This window comes from Puma concolor, chromosome C2 (genome assembly GCF_028749965.1).
Source record: "Puma concolor isolate L17-30 chromosome C2, mPumCon1.1.hap2, whole genome shotgun sequence".
NCBI lineage: Eukaryota > Metazoa > Chordata > Mammalia > Carnivora > Felidae > Puma > Puma concolor.
This window is the reverse complement of record NC_141675.1, coordinates 11,311,712-11,327,908: the sequence shown is the minus strand read 5'-3', so window position 1 is coordinate 11,327,908 and position 16,197 is coordinate 11,311,712. Positions and strand designations below refer to the sequence as shown.

The window sequence follows — 16,197 nt, the reverse complement described above, 5'->3', positions numbered from 1 at the left end:
TTTAATCCTCACTAATACCTTCCTATCTGCTGATTGATTAAACACTCCTCCAAAAGGATTGGGCATCTTAAGGGAATGCCTCATCATCTCCAGCTCCTTGATAAAGAATTAGAAATGTTTCCAGTGTGTGCTTCAGAGAAGCGCTCGTGCAGGTCCACGAGGGGACACGCAGGTAGGCAGGCGCTGAGCGAGGCGAGCCGGGCAGAACGCAGGGAGCAGGGCGGGTGTCCTTCATCAGAGTGTGGCGCGAATCACGGTGGACGCACATCGCAGGCGCGGTCAGAAAAACGGACCGTCTGGCAATGTGTCTCAAAAACGCAGCACTGAGTGCAAAGTCACAAATGGAATGAGATACAGAACATGACAGCAGCAAGTCTAAAAGGAGTTCCGCTGCATTCGTGTCAACGTGTTGGTTAAATGTTTCATGGGATGTGAGAGTTCTAACTGGTCAAAGAGAAACACATCCCAAATCTGGGTAGAGAAGGAGGGAGGGACAAATGCGGAAACAGATGGAATAAAAGGGCGGACAGAGGGGGCCGCCTGGGTGGCTCAGTCATTTACGCATCCAGCTTCGGCTCAGGTCACGATCTTAAGGTTGGTGAGTTCGAGCCCCGCATCGGGCTCTGTGCTGCCAGCACAGAGCCTGCTTCAGACCCTCTGTCTCCCTCTCTCTCCGCCCCTCCACCGCTCACGCTCTTGTGCTTTGTCTCTCGAAACATAAATAAATAAAAGCATTTAAAAAAAAAAAAGGATCAGCAGATGGAAGGTGGATAGATGGAGGACTTAGAGGAGGAAGGGCACGGGGGCAGACGCACACACACGCGCACACACAGGCCTCAGTCGCAGACACAGCAGGGTCCGCTGGAAGGTCTTACCTGAGGCCCCTGGCTTGTGGCCGGGCTGGCCCGCCCGGTGCACACTCTGCTGTAGCAAGTGGAGGCACTCCCCCAGGCAGCTGAGGGTAGCGGCGGAGGTAGCTTTCAGGAGCAGCAGATCCTGGTCCAAGGCGGTGAGGGGGCCAGAGCCGGGCAGAGACTCGATGGCGTGCACGAGGCTCTTCTGCTGTCCTTCCACCTGGTTCATCATCTACAAAACGGGAAGAGACGGCACGGAGGGGAGAGTGAACGGTCTGCCTTTCGACAGGCTGGGGAGCAGCTCTTCATTAAACCAGAGGACGGCACAACAGAGGGGAGTGGGGAGAGGAACCGGCGCCCCCAGACTGCAAGTGACATGGGAGTCGGCTCGGAGGGTGTTCAGTACACAGCAGTCCTCGGACGAGGCGGGCCAGGTGACATCTACGTGAATGTGGCCAAAGGCACACAGCGGCAGCTCTGACCGCAGGAGCATTTTAGAACTGTCCAGCGGAAAGGGCCCATCAGGGCTATCAGCACGTATCATTTTACTGGTCCCCTGCAGGCAAGTGAACAATAAATACATCAAAGGGAGAAGTCCTTGGGGCCACCGGTAAGGCTCTTGAAATGTGAAAAGTTATCTGAGACAGTGGATGAGGCACAGCTTTGCCTCAGAGCTAGGCTGATTCTTTGCTTTTCTTCCCAGCTCCAGCGCCCATGTCCTTGGCAGTCTTTTTGAAGTTCAAGAAACGGAAGTGAAATTTCAGGCTGGCACAGGTAGGAGTGAGATCACAGTCAAGCCAGCACTGAACCACACCACCCCAAAAATGCTAAGTCGGATGAGACTTTCTCTCCTGACACCGTGTGAGACACCAGGAGGAAAGAAAACCCAGGAACTCTAGGGCCAGCCCTCCGTCAGAGCCAAAGCTAGGACAACCGTAAAGAACCGTATTTTGTGCCCTGGATTCAATTCAGAAGCGGCAGATAAGCCAGAGGCTAACTGCATCTTCGAACTGACACATCAAGGAGAAAGGAAGTCAAGAGCAAAAAAGAAACTTGATGGGTTCACTCGTGAGGTTCATGGCCCTCACGTTCCACAACTTTCCAAACAAGATGACATGCATCGAGCACGCATCTAGCAAATAAGCAGTCACTCTAAGGAGTGGGGGAGACTGAGCAACCCGCCCAAGGTCCCGGGGGCTGCTCAACAGCACAGGCTACAGCCAACTGCTGGCTTCTAGACTCTGGGCCATTGTTCTTTCAGCCCCCTCCCCACCCCCACCCAACAACAGCCATCCTTAATTTGAAGCCATAACTCGCTCTGTCACTGTCTTCCCTGGAGGATCCTTGCTTTATCATCATGATGGTATCAGGTGGGAAGAAGCAATAATTCTGTTAAAGACCGCTGGACTTGGACACAAAACTCATTCTGTGCTATGCCTTATTTTTCTATTTCTTTTTGAAAACAGATACCTGCTGTGTCTGTGTAGTGATCTGCTGAAATAAAAAAAATTTTAGGGGCGCCTGGGTGGCGCAGTCAGTTAAGCGTCCGACTTCACCCAGGTCACGATCTCGCGGTCTGTGAGTTCGAGCCCCGCGTCGGGCTCTGGGCTGATGGCTCAGAGCCTGGAGCCTGTTTCCGATTCTGTGTCTCCCTCTCTCTCTGCCCCTCGCCCATTCATGCTCTGTCTCTCTCTGTCCCAAAAATAAATAAACGTTGAAAAAAAAAAAATTAAAAAAAAAAAAATTTTAAAAAAGCAAAAAACAAAAACCTCATCCATTGCAATTCTACTTACCAAAATAGGCGTCATTACTTGAAAACATGGTTTTTTTCTAAATCACTGCTTAAGGCTATTGCACAGACAGATTACAGAGGTCACATCTGGCCATTCTGGCTCCTATAAAAAAAAGTACCTGGGGCACAACAGGGGTTCAATAAGTATTTATTTCTGCCTTCAGGTCTTTGCTTAAAAGCTACCTTCTCCTCAACAAGGCTTCTTGAACCACATTATTATTATTATTATTATTATTATGAGAGAGAGAGAGTGCAAGTGAGTGAGGGGCAGAGAGAAAGACAGAGAGACAGAGAGAGAGAGAGATAGAGAGACAGAAACAGGGCTCACCCAAAGCGGGGCTTGAGCTCACCCAAAGTGGGGGGGCGGGGCTTGAGCTCACCTGATATGGGACTTGAACTCACAAACCATGAGATCATGAACTGAGCTGAAGTCAGATGTTTAATGACTGAGCCACCCAGGTGCCCTTGAACTACATGATTTAAAACTGTATCTCCAGGGGCAGCTGGCTGGCTTGGTCGGTGGAGTATATGATTCTTGATCTCAGGGTTGTGAGTTTGAGCCCCACATTGGGTGTAGCGATTACTTAAAAATAAAATCTTAAAAAAAAAAAAAACATCCGCATCTCCAGCCCAGTCCTTGGCATCCCCTATCCTCATTACTAATTATTCTCCATAGCACTTACCACCTTCCAACCTGACTTAAAATTTACTTATTTATTGTGTTCATTTGTGCTAGTATGAAAGCAGGGACCATCGTATCTGTGCTGTTCAAGGGTATATTCCAAGTAGAGTAAAATATCTGTGGAATGAATAATGAATCCCTAGTCACTTGCTTCTCAGAGGTGCAAAAGAGCTGACTTTTGACACAAAGTCTACAGAAATCATTCTATGCGATTAACAACATACGGCTGAATATTTAGTAAAGAATAATACCTCCATTATAAGTTTAGGTTCACCAAGAAATATTACCAACTGGTTAAATTTAAGTTTGCACTAGATAAAGTGTTTATGTATTCTCTGACAGTTCTATATATAGAACTAACAGCAGTAGATTTTGAGCTATTTGTCGTAGTCAACATTTCCGCAAATTCCTACCATAAAATCTTGTCTTAGAAAATTGATGTGTTAAAAGGGAAGAAAATGTAACGAAGAAACATAATAAATTATGTTCTTGACTATTATGGATGATACCATAACGCTCAAGAGAAAAGGTGAGTAAAATCAAGCCACTAACGAGATGGGATACATTTGTTTTTAATCAATAAAAAGAAATGTATCCCAATTGTATATGGTATTGAATAAAATGTTAGGTAAATCTCAGGTAATAAAAACACAGAACTGACTTCTAGAATCTTCTACTCCATTACAACAGAGACACATACCCAGAAATGGAATCTGCTCTCTGAAAATATTCAAACTAAGCCTAGCACAGTGCTTGACACACATTGTGGACATTTCCTCAAGATTCATTTCTGCCCCCCTTTCCATGTGATGCAAAACAGAACTACTGTTTAATGACACAACTGATGTCACCTTCGCATGAGTTTCATCAGGCTCCGAAAGAAATTGAGTGGAGCCGCAGAGAAAGGCGGGATTCCAAGCCTTGTGATATAACGGTATATCACAGTTACTGTGGCTCCAACATTTCTAAGACCAAGAGGCACTGATGAAGAGGTTTCATCAGACTTTGGAAGAACAAGTTTCAGCTTTTTCCACATCTAATTTTAATTAAGGGCACCTATGAGAAGATGGATGTACGTGGCACCAAAAAGCTGGACGCAACAATACCAACAGCAAGTTCTTCAAAGCGCTCCCTCTCTCCTTCAAGGTTCCTACAGGCTCATCGACGGAAGAGCAAGGCACAAGCACCTACGAGTAGGCTCACCTACTGCCACCAGCCTTTGAACCGCTTACCTTAATCACGCAAGTCTCAAACCAGAGCCCTTAACACTCTTTCTGGAGCACACCAACATGAGTCATTCGTGGTCTTTAAAAACAAAAACAAAATGCGCCAAGTTTCGTTTCTTTCTGGCATTCCAGAATCCGGGGCATCAGCATCTTATAACATAGGTGTATAGGGTACCCCCAAATGAAATTTCAGAGATCTACACCTGAAAATGTCAGCTCTGAGGTTTGTAAAATCAACCATATGTAGGTCACATTGAACTTCACAGATAAGCAAACTCCCTGGCGGGGGGGGGGGGGGGGGATGCTATGCTATGGCCCATTTTTCATAGCACAAATAATGGTATATGCACTACAAAAAACAAATCATAGGAGTTAATGCTAACAAAATCAGGGGCTGCAGATTTTATTGCTTTATTTCAATAAAACTGTGTAACAGATTTCAAAAAGGAGTCAGCAAGCCTAGCTAAGTCTCTTCTAAAACAGGGTCGGGGGCCATCAGGGAGGAGGAATTTACGTGCATTCTAGAACCCATGAACTTTTTTCCAGCTGCAAGCCTGCAGCCTGGACTTAACTCCCTCCGCACCCTGAGGCCTGACTCATTGGCATTCTTCACTTGGAAAGGAGCCAGTGAGCTCTGACAAGTTTCAATCCCTAGTCTGCATGTTAACCCCACCAATCCCAATTAACCTAGTTTCAATCCCCGTTTTGTAGAGAGGATAGAAAAGAGAACTGCGCTCAACCTTCTGCCTTTAAAACTCCACCCCCTTCTCTGTCTCCCTTGAAACAAGAGTCAGGTTTCTACCAGAACTGTGTCTCCGAATTGCAATTCTAATTACCCAAATAAATGCCCGTTGACTTCAATTTTTAATGCATTCTTTCTTGGTTGACACCTGAAACCACGACAAAGAGACTAAAACCTAAGACATTCAGCTCAACGAGCTTAGGAGTGGGCTGAAGAGAGACCTGAAGGGGGCAGACAGCGACAGGGGCTTCAAGGGTCTCGATTGCTTCAGGCTGTTCAGAGCTGCAAAGCCAGGGGCAGGTTTTCAGAGAGAGGCCTGACAGGTCAGGTATCAATGAACTCCAGCTCGGTCACTAATCCATTAATAATCAAAGGATCAGCATCAGGCACCTCCCAAACTTTAGGACTCTGCTTCCTAAAGTTCCCAGGGCCTGCTTGTGCGGTTGGGAGACCCTCCCGGGCTCACAGATTCCCAGTACCTTCAGTGACTCAATCTGTCAGTCTTCAAAGTAGACCAGTTAGATGTCAACTTCAAGGTGGCCTTGGTTTAGCATTTACCCTTCACCTGGTGGAATTCAGAAGCCGCTTTTAAGTCTCCCCTCTGGGTCAGGGATCAGTTCTTGGCGGACTTAGGCACTTCTTCACGTGGCCAAAGCCCTCAGTTAAGGTTCAAAGCCACGCTCCAAGGATCTTTAGAACACACAGACACATTCACACAAACACAGAGACCTTACTGCCTCCATTAACATATATTTACTATTCCACTGCCCTCATTAGCATTACTTTAATATTCCAAGAGACTCCCATCCCAAAAATGGTTTGATAGCTCATTATAGAAGCTTCCTGAAACGTCCATCAAATCTGTAAAGGAAACTGTCAACAGTTTGTACCCTAAAATCCTTTGAATGCCTTGCCTCAAAATCATTGCCTAGTTTTTCCCACCAATCCCGAACTGTTGTATCTTGATCTGTACCTAACTGGAATCGAGCCCCTGTATTGTAAGCCAAACTTCAAATTCTCGAATTCTGACTTTGTCCTCCCCACTCAGAGACACGGACAATGCCCTGTGGATGTGGTGTTCTCCTTTACAGTGGTAAATAATAAAGGTCATTTTGCCTCGTCAACAGATTGTGTGGTTGATATTTGGAGAGCTGGCATTCCAATCTCCAAAGATTTCCTCCAAACTCCTGAGTGTCGGAGCACGGTAAGTCTTGGCCTCACACCTGAACAATCTCTTCTCCCTGCTGACTTTCCTACCTGACATCCGACCTTCCTTCTTACTCCCTCTCGGCACAGCACCTCCCCGGAATGATAACCTACCAAGAGTCTCTTTAGGCGGGGTCCTGGGCCCCTTTGGGACACCTCTCTCTATCCATCCAAACACAGTCCTAAACACCATGTAGACCCCAAAAATCTCCCAAGGCTTATTATGTGAGCAAGAGAAAGAAAACCCCATCTAGTGGACAGATCTTACCAAATCCACATCTCCCAATAGGGTTAAGAAAGCTGACAGTGGCCACAAGGGACAAAGATGAATGGGAGGAAATGGGGTCCATCTCCAATGGCGGGAGGCTGTGGGCTACACACACGAGGTTACAAAGAAGAAAGTTAAGAAAACACAGGATGAGAATGGAGAAACCAGTGTAAGGAACATAATGCTCTAGAATATAAACCAAAGGAAAGAAAAAAAAAGGGGGGGGAGGGGGAGAGAAGCAAACATCTCCAAAAAAAATTGACTATTAAGTCTTCGATGGCCTTCGTGCAGGGGTCAGCAAACTCCTGTAGAAGGTCAGATAGAAAATATTTAAGGATTTTTGGAGCCACTGGGTGTCCGTGTGAGACACGGACTCTGCCACTGCAGCCTGAAAGCACTCAGACCAGGTACGCACAGATGAGCGTGGCAACTTGTTCCAATAAAACTAACATCTGAGCCACCTCGGTTTGGGCAGCAGGTCGTCATTTTTCTCATTCACGTTACGTTGCGATTTTACTGGTTCTTGGCAGGACGGTGATTTTCTATTGTAGCCTAGACATCCTCGCTATCATGTTCGGAGATTTTAAGTCTGATTTGAATTTTTTTTTCTTAGTAGGCAATCAAGTTTATGTTTAGCGTGCAGGCTACTTTTATGGCCTGTGCCTTTAAGAACAATTAACTTCAGAGCCTCTGTGGTGCTATTTTGATCTGCTTAGTTTATCTCTTGCCTCAAGGGCCTCCACTGGTCCCACTGGTGTGGAGAGGACAGAAGGAGGGTCCCCAGACCTGGTGCCTCCAGGGGGGGAGAGAGCATCTTCGGCTTTCTCAACAGGTGCTTGTTCTGGAAGGATCTCCCCTTACCCTCAGCTCTGGGTGGTGGAGGGGAGAATCAGGGCTGGAGTCATTGTTACGCCTTAGGACATAAAAGTCTGCCTTCTTTGCAAAGCTATGAAAGTGTAGACACCCTACTTCCACTTCCAAGTTGAAGACTGCTTCGTAAGCAGATCTCAACTGGCCAAATGGAAGAGTGCTGAGCACTAGCCATTCATCTTTTTGGTAACAGAAGTTACTCTTCCTTTTAGAAAATTGACAAAGAAACCCACTTTGCTCTGGGCTTCATGGTGTCATCACTGATGCTGACCATCACTAAATAATTTAAGCCATGGCTCCAGATTTCTCCATTCACCCCATTCCTGGGAGGCAGGACAGGCTAATGGCATTCTTAAATTCAACATTTTGACACCTGGCCTTTATTATATGAGATGAGGGGGACAGAAACCAAAGACAAGCGTGGTTGAAAGATCAGGTGCGTGGGTGGCTCAGTCCATTGAGCGTCGGGCTTTTGATCTTGGCTCAGGTCATGATCTCACAGTTTATGAGATCGAGCCCCACGTCAGGCACCATGCTGACAGTGCGGAGCCTGCCTGGGATTCTCTCTCTTCTCTCTGCCCCTCCCCTGCTTGTGCCCTTTCTCTCTCAAAATAAACAAACATGAAAAACATTTAAAAAAATAAAAGAGTGGTTGAAAGACCAATCCAGAGATGAAGGAGATCCAGTCTGTTCTGGTCCCTCCAAAGCTTAAATAAGTATGTGATTGCTATCAAGCTTCAGTGCTATTTATAAATGAGCCCATGCTGGGCAAGAGCAGAAGGCAAAGGCAAAATTCTGAAATGTGCACACACACATTCAAACACTTTCTGAAGATGTGGGATGAGTCTGCTCTATTTCTTAAAAACAGATTCCTGTCCCATCTTCCACCTTTGGGTTTTCTACAATCATTTCCTCACCAACCCCAATAATAACCCCTCACTGCACACACATGAAATGCAGATTTTATCTTTTCAAACTCCTAGAAAGCAAACCCATACTGAGATGTTCAAGAAATAAGAGATAATCGCATTCACAGCCAAATGACTCGTAGGGTTCCGTCAGTCTGTCACTTTCACTTCTCCAACAGGAAACTGGAGAAAAACTTCACAGAGGCCAGATGTGCTGGCCGAGGTCACCTGTCATGGCTGTCCCCACATTCCAGCACCCTCCACACGACGAGGCACGGCCCTGTGTACTTCCTCCTCTACCCTTCTCATATTCTGGAAGCAAAATACTACTTCCTGCCTCATAAAACAATTATGATCAATTTTCTTCCATGGTTTCTTCATCCCCCCCCCCCTTTGCTACCACCTGGAAATAGCTTGTTTTTTTTTGGGGGGGGGGTGTTTTGTTTTTTGTTTTTTCCTGATTGCAAAAGGCTGGCTCACTCCATCAGCCACCGTCACAACACAATCAGTCAGGGAAAACAGTTACGAAGAAGGAAGTAAAAATTACCTGTAATCCCACTCCTAGAAATAAGTAAAAGCACTATTCATAGTCTGGTATTACTCTGACTCTTCTAATTTATCGTGCACAAATTATCTTATTTTAAAAGGATCATCCCTTATAAATAATTTTTTTAACTTTTTATCACTTAGAATGAATCATCTGTGATGCCTTAGATTGACTTAAAAATAATCTGAGATTTTGGAAAGGGGCAGGGAGAGTGCGGAGGAGTAAGGATAGAACCACGTTGGCTTTGGGGGTGCTGCAGCTGGGGGGGGCATGGAGGTTCATCAACATGATCTTCTCCAATGTGTTATGTTTGAGATTTCTCCGACGGGTACAGCTTGTTGTTTGTTTTTTTTTTAAATAGTGGGAAAATACATTGTTGTGGGCTGAATTGTGTCCTCCCCCCAAATCCCTACGTTGATGTCCTAACCCCAGTACCTCCAAAGTGACCTTATACGGAGATTGGCTCATTTTAGGGAAATTAAGTTAAAGTGAGGACATTTAGAGGGAACTGTGATCCAGTATGACTGGTGTCCTTATAAAAGGAGGAAATTTGGACCCCGACAGACACAGAGGGCAGATGATGAGGCCCCAGAGAGGATGTCCATCGATAAAGCAAGGAAACAGACCAGTACAGACCCTTCCCTCCTAGACATCGGCAGAAACCCACCCTGCCAAGTGCCTTGATTTTGCATTTCTGGCTTCCAGAATTGTGAGACAAGAAATTTCTATTGTTTAACCCATTGGGTTTGTGGTACTTTGCTACTGAAGCCCTGGAAAACTAACATACACACCACAGTTATCTTTCCACATCAATAAGGACAGACCTCATTTTAACGGCTGCACTGCGTAAGACTTTTAACTCCTGGCAAAGCAGACCCTGGCTTTAGCGTCAAAGCTCCTTCCCTGCAAACCCACCATCACTTGTCCTCATGTAATTTATGCCGCAGGAAAAGCTGAGGTGGAGAAAGCGCTTTCAGGATTATGTAACAGAAGTTGCCTACACACAGGTTAAAAGCTAGTATTGTTTGGGGCGCCTGGGTGGCTCAGTCGGTTAAGCCTCCGACTTCGGCTTGGGTCACGCTCTCACGGTTTGTGGGTTCGAGCCCCGCATCGGGCTCTGTGCTGATGGCTCGGAGCCTGCAGCCTGCTTCGGATTCTGTGTCTCCCTCTCTCTCTGCCCCTCTCCTGCTTGCACTCTGTCTCTGTCTCTCTCTCAAAAAGAAACATTAAATTAAAAAAAAAAAAAAAAAAAACCTGTTACTTTTTAATTCCGTGAGTCAATACTAAATGTCAACATGTTAGTAACGAGGGGTTCACGATACAAAAGGAATTCTCCCTTATGTCCTCAAAGAGAACCCTACGGTCAACAGCAGGATTTGGGGTAGAAGGCAAGGGATCAGTAATTAATCAGTCTTCCTCATTACGCACTTATCTGCACTCTCTGCTTCCCACACACAAAGACACAGGCCAGGACGGGGTGCTGAGCAGAGACGTAGGAGCAGGAACTCTCTGGAAACAAGGCTGGCCTCCCGGGCACCACACCCTTAAACCTGGACTCGGGCAGAAGCACCGCCCACAGCAGGCTACTACCCCCTACTCCGCATTGTTTTCACTGAAAACATCTTTCCTCCCTCTTTTTTTTCCTTGTACGGAAGTAATACTTATCGCAGAAGAAACAAATAATCAAAAGAAGCAATACCGTAACACAACCCAAAGCAGAAAAAGATACATTACGATTTCGGTCTACGTGCTTACAACGTATTTCTGCATGTACCTTTAATGAAAATGGTTGTGCATCACAGTACCGCTCGTAACCTTTTCTTATTCCATATACCGTATCAATAAATTTTGACAATACTATACATAAAAAAGACTGTAGACCAGGGGCTCAGTCGGTTAAGTGTCTGACTTCGGCTCAGGTCATGATCTCACAGTTCGGGAATTTGAGCCCCACATCGCGTGAACCCCATTTCTCTCTCTCTCTCCCTTTCTCTTTGCCCCCTCGCTCACTTGTGCGCTCTCTCAAAAAAAAAAAAAAAAAAAAAAAAGGCTGCAGACCATTCTATCACACAAACGTGCCACAATTTATTTCCCGGTTCCCTCCTGCTGCTGGACATCACAAAGAGGTCTTTTCTTCTCTGTGACAAATTACAATTCAACAAACTTCTCTCTAGCTAAATCCCAGCATAAATTTATAATGATTTTCTTAAAATAAACTCTTAGAAGAGGAACTGCTGGATTGAAGGGTACTTAGCATTAATTTTAAATTTTTGATAAACACTGCCAGCTCATCCTTGCAAAAACTCTCCATTTGTATTCCCTCAGCAGTGTGGGAGCTGTCCTCTTTCTCCCTCTTGACCACCTTTTTCTCTTAACCGATTCTACTGGTAATCCTCCCCCGCATCATCCCCCTCAAAAAAAAAAAAAAAAACCCCAAAACATAAAAACGCAGCTCATTTTTTTTAATTCATTGCACACGCCCCTCAACAAATGTGAAGTAAAGAGAGATTAAGAAGTTTCCGTATTCAGCAATAAGCTGTAAATAAGTCCCAGAGAGCTAGTACGCGGTGTGGCTAATTTAGACAATATGGGACTATAATCATCCGACTTGCTAGTAGGCTAGGACTTAATTAGTCCAACCAACTAAAAAGAAAGGATAATTATGTAATGTGACAAAGGCACTAAATACCACCACAAGGGCAATCCTATTATAATGCAGAAACATATGAAATTAACGTGTTGTACGCCTTACATTTACACAATGTTATACGTCAACTATATTCTATAAACAGGAAGTTTCCCTACCCAGTAAAGAAAACTCAAGCAAGTAAGATGAAGGGGAGTCCAGAGGGTGTCCCTGTCCTCCGGGTGGAAGCAACAATGTGGAAGGCGGGACCACCCCTGGAAGAGAAAGCTCAAGTCCCGAGCAAAGGGAGTGAAAGGGCTACTGGGAGAATCACGTGGATCCAGAAAGTTCTCGAAGACATCACACTTCTCTCCTAAAAGGTCCCGGGGACAACGTGACAATGGAAAACTGCTCCCGAGATCCCCAAAGCCTCACAGGGCCAGAGGGAGCAGATTCACCTGAACGTCGTCCTTCCCCAGGACAAGGGAAGGGCATCTGGCCACCTTCTCCAAGCCTGGCCCGGGCCCTGCGTCTGAACCTGAATCCAACACGGAAGCTAAAGAGCAAAGCAGAAAGCAGGAACCGCGTTTCCTGCTCTCTTCTCACGCTCTTCCTTTACACGGTCACTATCTCCTATCCTCCCAGCCCTGCCCTGGCCCACGGGGGAGGGATGGTTATCGTGACCCTCCTTTTACACAACCCTGGGGCCCGAATCACAATCCACGGACGTGGAGAGGTCACGACCAAGTCCACCGTCCTGGATCCAAACTTCTCTGCCCCGTGCCCCATTCCCAGGGGGCACGAGGACACCACCATGCGCTCTGTGCGCGTGTGCACAAACACACACACACACAGTTTGGTGCCCACCAGGCACTAACTTCTACCTAAAAGGAAGTAGATGCTTGGGAGCGAGCTGGCTGATCCACAGGCCAGTTCACTCTGAATTGACCGAGAACAGGTTAGACCACAAACGCTGGGTAAAGTCCCCAGAAAAAAAGAGTGATTCATAAGCAAAACCTAAATACTCAAGGGTAAGTATTTGTCCTGCAAAAGCGGTGGAAGCTTCAGTAAGCGTTTAAGTTCCTCTCGGCCATTTTCTAATCAGAAACTATGGAACATACGTCACACGTACGTAAAACAACGGAAACTGAAAGGCTGTCTTTTTGATCCGCTTCAGAGGTCTTCTGGCTGACCAGCCACGTCTCAAAAACGCTCACCGGCCTATCAGGTTTCACCTTCTGGAGAACGTGACTCCACCACCCAAAGATTAGCAAGTAGGAAATTAAACCATTTTCTCGAGCCTGCTCTACCTGTGTTCACACATATTCCACACATGCTCGGCCTTTCTCAAAGAACTTCTCATTTTCTTGGTACTTAATCTCTGTTTTGGGAAATTCTTTTATTTTGCAGAGAGAGGAGCTTGTTTTTAAGAATTCCTGAAGGAAACCTGCCAATCGACAGCTGTATCCTGCCCTCGGCTCGGTAGCACATATTTATTTCACTCCGGGCCTTCGCTCGACCTACTAAATGCCTGCTACTCTCTTTCAAAACTTAATTATTGTTTTTAGTTCCAATATCAACCCAAAGCAGCAGACAAGAATATAACAGTTCTGTTCTCTTTTCCAGCTAAAATTAATTTCACTTGTGCCAATTATTTTCAGGAAAGAAATGCATCTCCAAAGGGCACTTGAAAAGGGGGGGGGGGGGATTGGACAAGAACTTTTTGCCTCCAGGCAAATCCTTTATAGCATTTAAGGCTTCGCAAATGAAACTCTGGAGAGACAAACGCATTTATCAGGAATCTGCTTCATTAATCTGACAAGGAAAATTATGTTGAGGGATAAGCCACCAGTAATTAATATTTATCGTATCTCCACCGAGTAAATGACACTGCAGTCACCATTATACAAAAGAGAGAACACGACTCCTGCACACAAACTGCTTACAGTGTAATCCTCAAGGTGCTCAAATAAGAGACAGAATAATGATATAGAATACACCGCACTTTACAAAAGAGCTAACCACATTTTGCAGAGGCCTGCGTTGAAAACTGCTTTCCAGCAACGGAATGAACTGGCATGGATCCATTCCTATTTTCCTCACTTCCTCAAGACTCTGGTGCACACTTTTTAAGAAAGCCAAGTGTCAGAGTGTGCAATGCATGGCCACTAGTCATATCAATAAACACACAAATAGAACTTATTAAATTATAATCAGTTCCATGCATGACTAACTCCAGGACCCAGCCTGCTGACTGAACCAATCAATTCATCCACCGCCATGCTGTGGGGAGGCCCATGTTGTTGGGTGGATAAATGGAGAAAAAAGGGAGGAAAGAGAAGAGAAGGCAAGAGAAAGGAAGGGGGAATGTAGGGAGGAAGATGGGGGGAGAAAAGTGGCAGAAGAGGAAGGAAGGGAAGAAACGAGAGAGAGGAAGGGAAGAGGAGAGTTCCAAGAAGTTTTAACACACTGGCATGGTTCTCCAGCATATCCAAGAAATTCTCCCCACTGCCCCAAGTCTGGTGTTACTACTTCTACTCAAAGAAGAATAGGTATTTTCCACTTTATCTTAAGCCCTGGAACTTCAGCCTTAATTTTGAGTCTCTTCCAGTACCGATCTCCCAGAGAGAAAAGGACATTTTAACTGCACGTTAGACATCTATGGCACGCCACAGTCCCAAACTCCTCATAGCCTCTAAAATAATCTATCTGATATTGAGAAACAAGGCCCTACCTGGATGGGTTCCAGGTTCAACTTCCAAGCAGTCCATGGAAGCCTTTCTCCTGGTTAATTCGAACTCTTTCTTCAGACCACGTTATAGGTTGCTTTCCCCAGGTAGCCTTCCATCATGTCCCCAAAAGGTCATTATCCCCATCACCCACAGGACCCATCATGTCTGTGTTATGTCCTCCATTGGTTAAGCTCTCCCACCCTTATCAGGCTCTGAGCTCCACGAGGATGAGGACCTTTTTTCTCTTTGGTTCACTCTTGTTTTCCTAGCATCTAGGACGAGCCTGGCAAACTGCAGGCAGAAAATGTTGGTTAGAAGAATGAGTATGGGGCGCCTGGGTGGCTCAGTCGGTTAAGCTTCCAACTCTTCGCATCGGCTCAGGTCATGATCTTGCAGTTACGAGCTTCAGCCCCATGTCGGACTCTGCACTAGGCATGGAGTCTGCTTGGGATTCTCTCTCTGCCTCTCCTCTCCTTGTGCTTTCTCTCTTTTTCTCTCTCTCGAAATAAACCTTTAAAAAAAGAATGAGTAAATGCATATACGAAAAAGAGCACCTAGGCGTCTCCTTGGGAACCGGCCATCTTCCCCACTTCCTGGCATTAAAGAAGAAGGTCTGAGTGCCACTAAGAGATGAATCCGTGTGAACACAGGTATCCAAATCACATCTAAATGTCAACCAGCAGGCATTAAAAATTGACAAGTGAAAGAAGTACGTACAATACCAGTTCTGAATGGACTGATTTTCTTCTTGCCATATCGAGACAGAGGATTTCAGTAATCAGAGGACAGAGGACAAGGTTTCATACTTTTCTTGCATGTTTCCCTGGGTCTACTTGATCGCCATCAAAGACAGTGTTTAGCAGCAAAGGCGAGAAATTCACCCGTGCTAATTCGAGAAGGGGATCTGTTACATGGATACAGGAAGGAGGCACCCAGAATTTACTAGAAAGGGCTGCTCTCTGTCTTTCAGAGATATCACAGTCTCTTACCTCTTAAAGTCTCTGGCTTTCCCACCTTCTTACTCTCTCCTCTTGCTCATCTGAAAACTTCCCTCCCTTGTCCAAATCCCAGCAGAGCCACTGGGGAGCTGAATCTACCCAGTCTCACAAGTCTGGCTTCCTTTCTTTCCCAATTCAGATTTGAGAGGAAGTAAATATGATTGGCTGGCCGTGGATTAGATGCCTGCCCTGGTCCAGCCAGCCAACACTGACTTATGCCTTCACTACAGGGTCTCCTCTTCCTAAGGGGTAGCCCCTCCACCACTTTTGTGATGTTTAACCCCATCTAAGATTCTGATAGTCACGACATAGAAAGATACACATTATTTGCAAATATCTTAAAAACTCACTTCACAAGAAAATATGTGTGTCCAATGGGACACCAGTCAACGCTCACATCTGTAACAACTAGTCAAAATAACGAGGCATTTCCCTAAACGTGAGCTGGTATGACACGAATGCCAAAGTTACACAGCTTCCTGTCAGCGGGTTCTAGAAATACAGTAACTTCTTGTAAATGTAAACACTGAGCTCCAAGTGAGCCCAGACCACCCCATCTCGTTTAGTTGTAGTACCATGTAATAATGCAAAATCCACGGTTTAAAAAGAGTTTAAGAAGAGACAAGGGCTCAATCCACAGTACCCTCTCAGTGTGTACCTTTCCCGACGATTTCCAAAGTCTGGAATTAGCTGTCACCTATTTCCTCATATTAGGTTCACGGATCTAATGTATCTATTAACTTTAT

General features: G+C 45.6%; 1 protein-coding gene across 4 annotated transcripts in view; it reads right to left on the bottom strand.

The window, feature by feature from the left end:
• OSBPL10 (oxysterol binding protein like 10) overlaps nt 1–16,197 on the bottom strand; it is a 310,207-nt gene that overhangs the window by 78,379 nt on the left and 215,631 nt on the right. For all 4 annotated transcript variants that reach the window (XM_086720579.1, XM_086720580.1, XM_086720578.1 and 1 more), the window contains one exon: nt 876–1,086. In XM_086720579.1, coding sequence (XP_086576705.1) covers nt 876–1,086 — 211 coding nt within the window. The remainder of the gene's footprint in view (nt 1–875; nt 1,087–16,197) is intronic.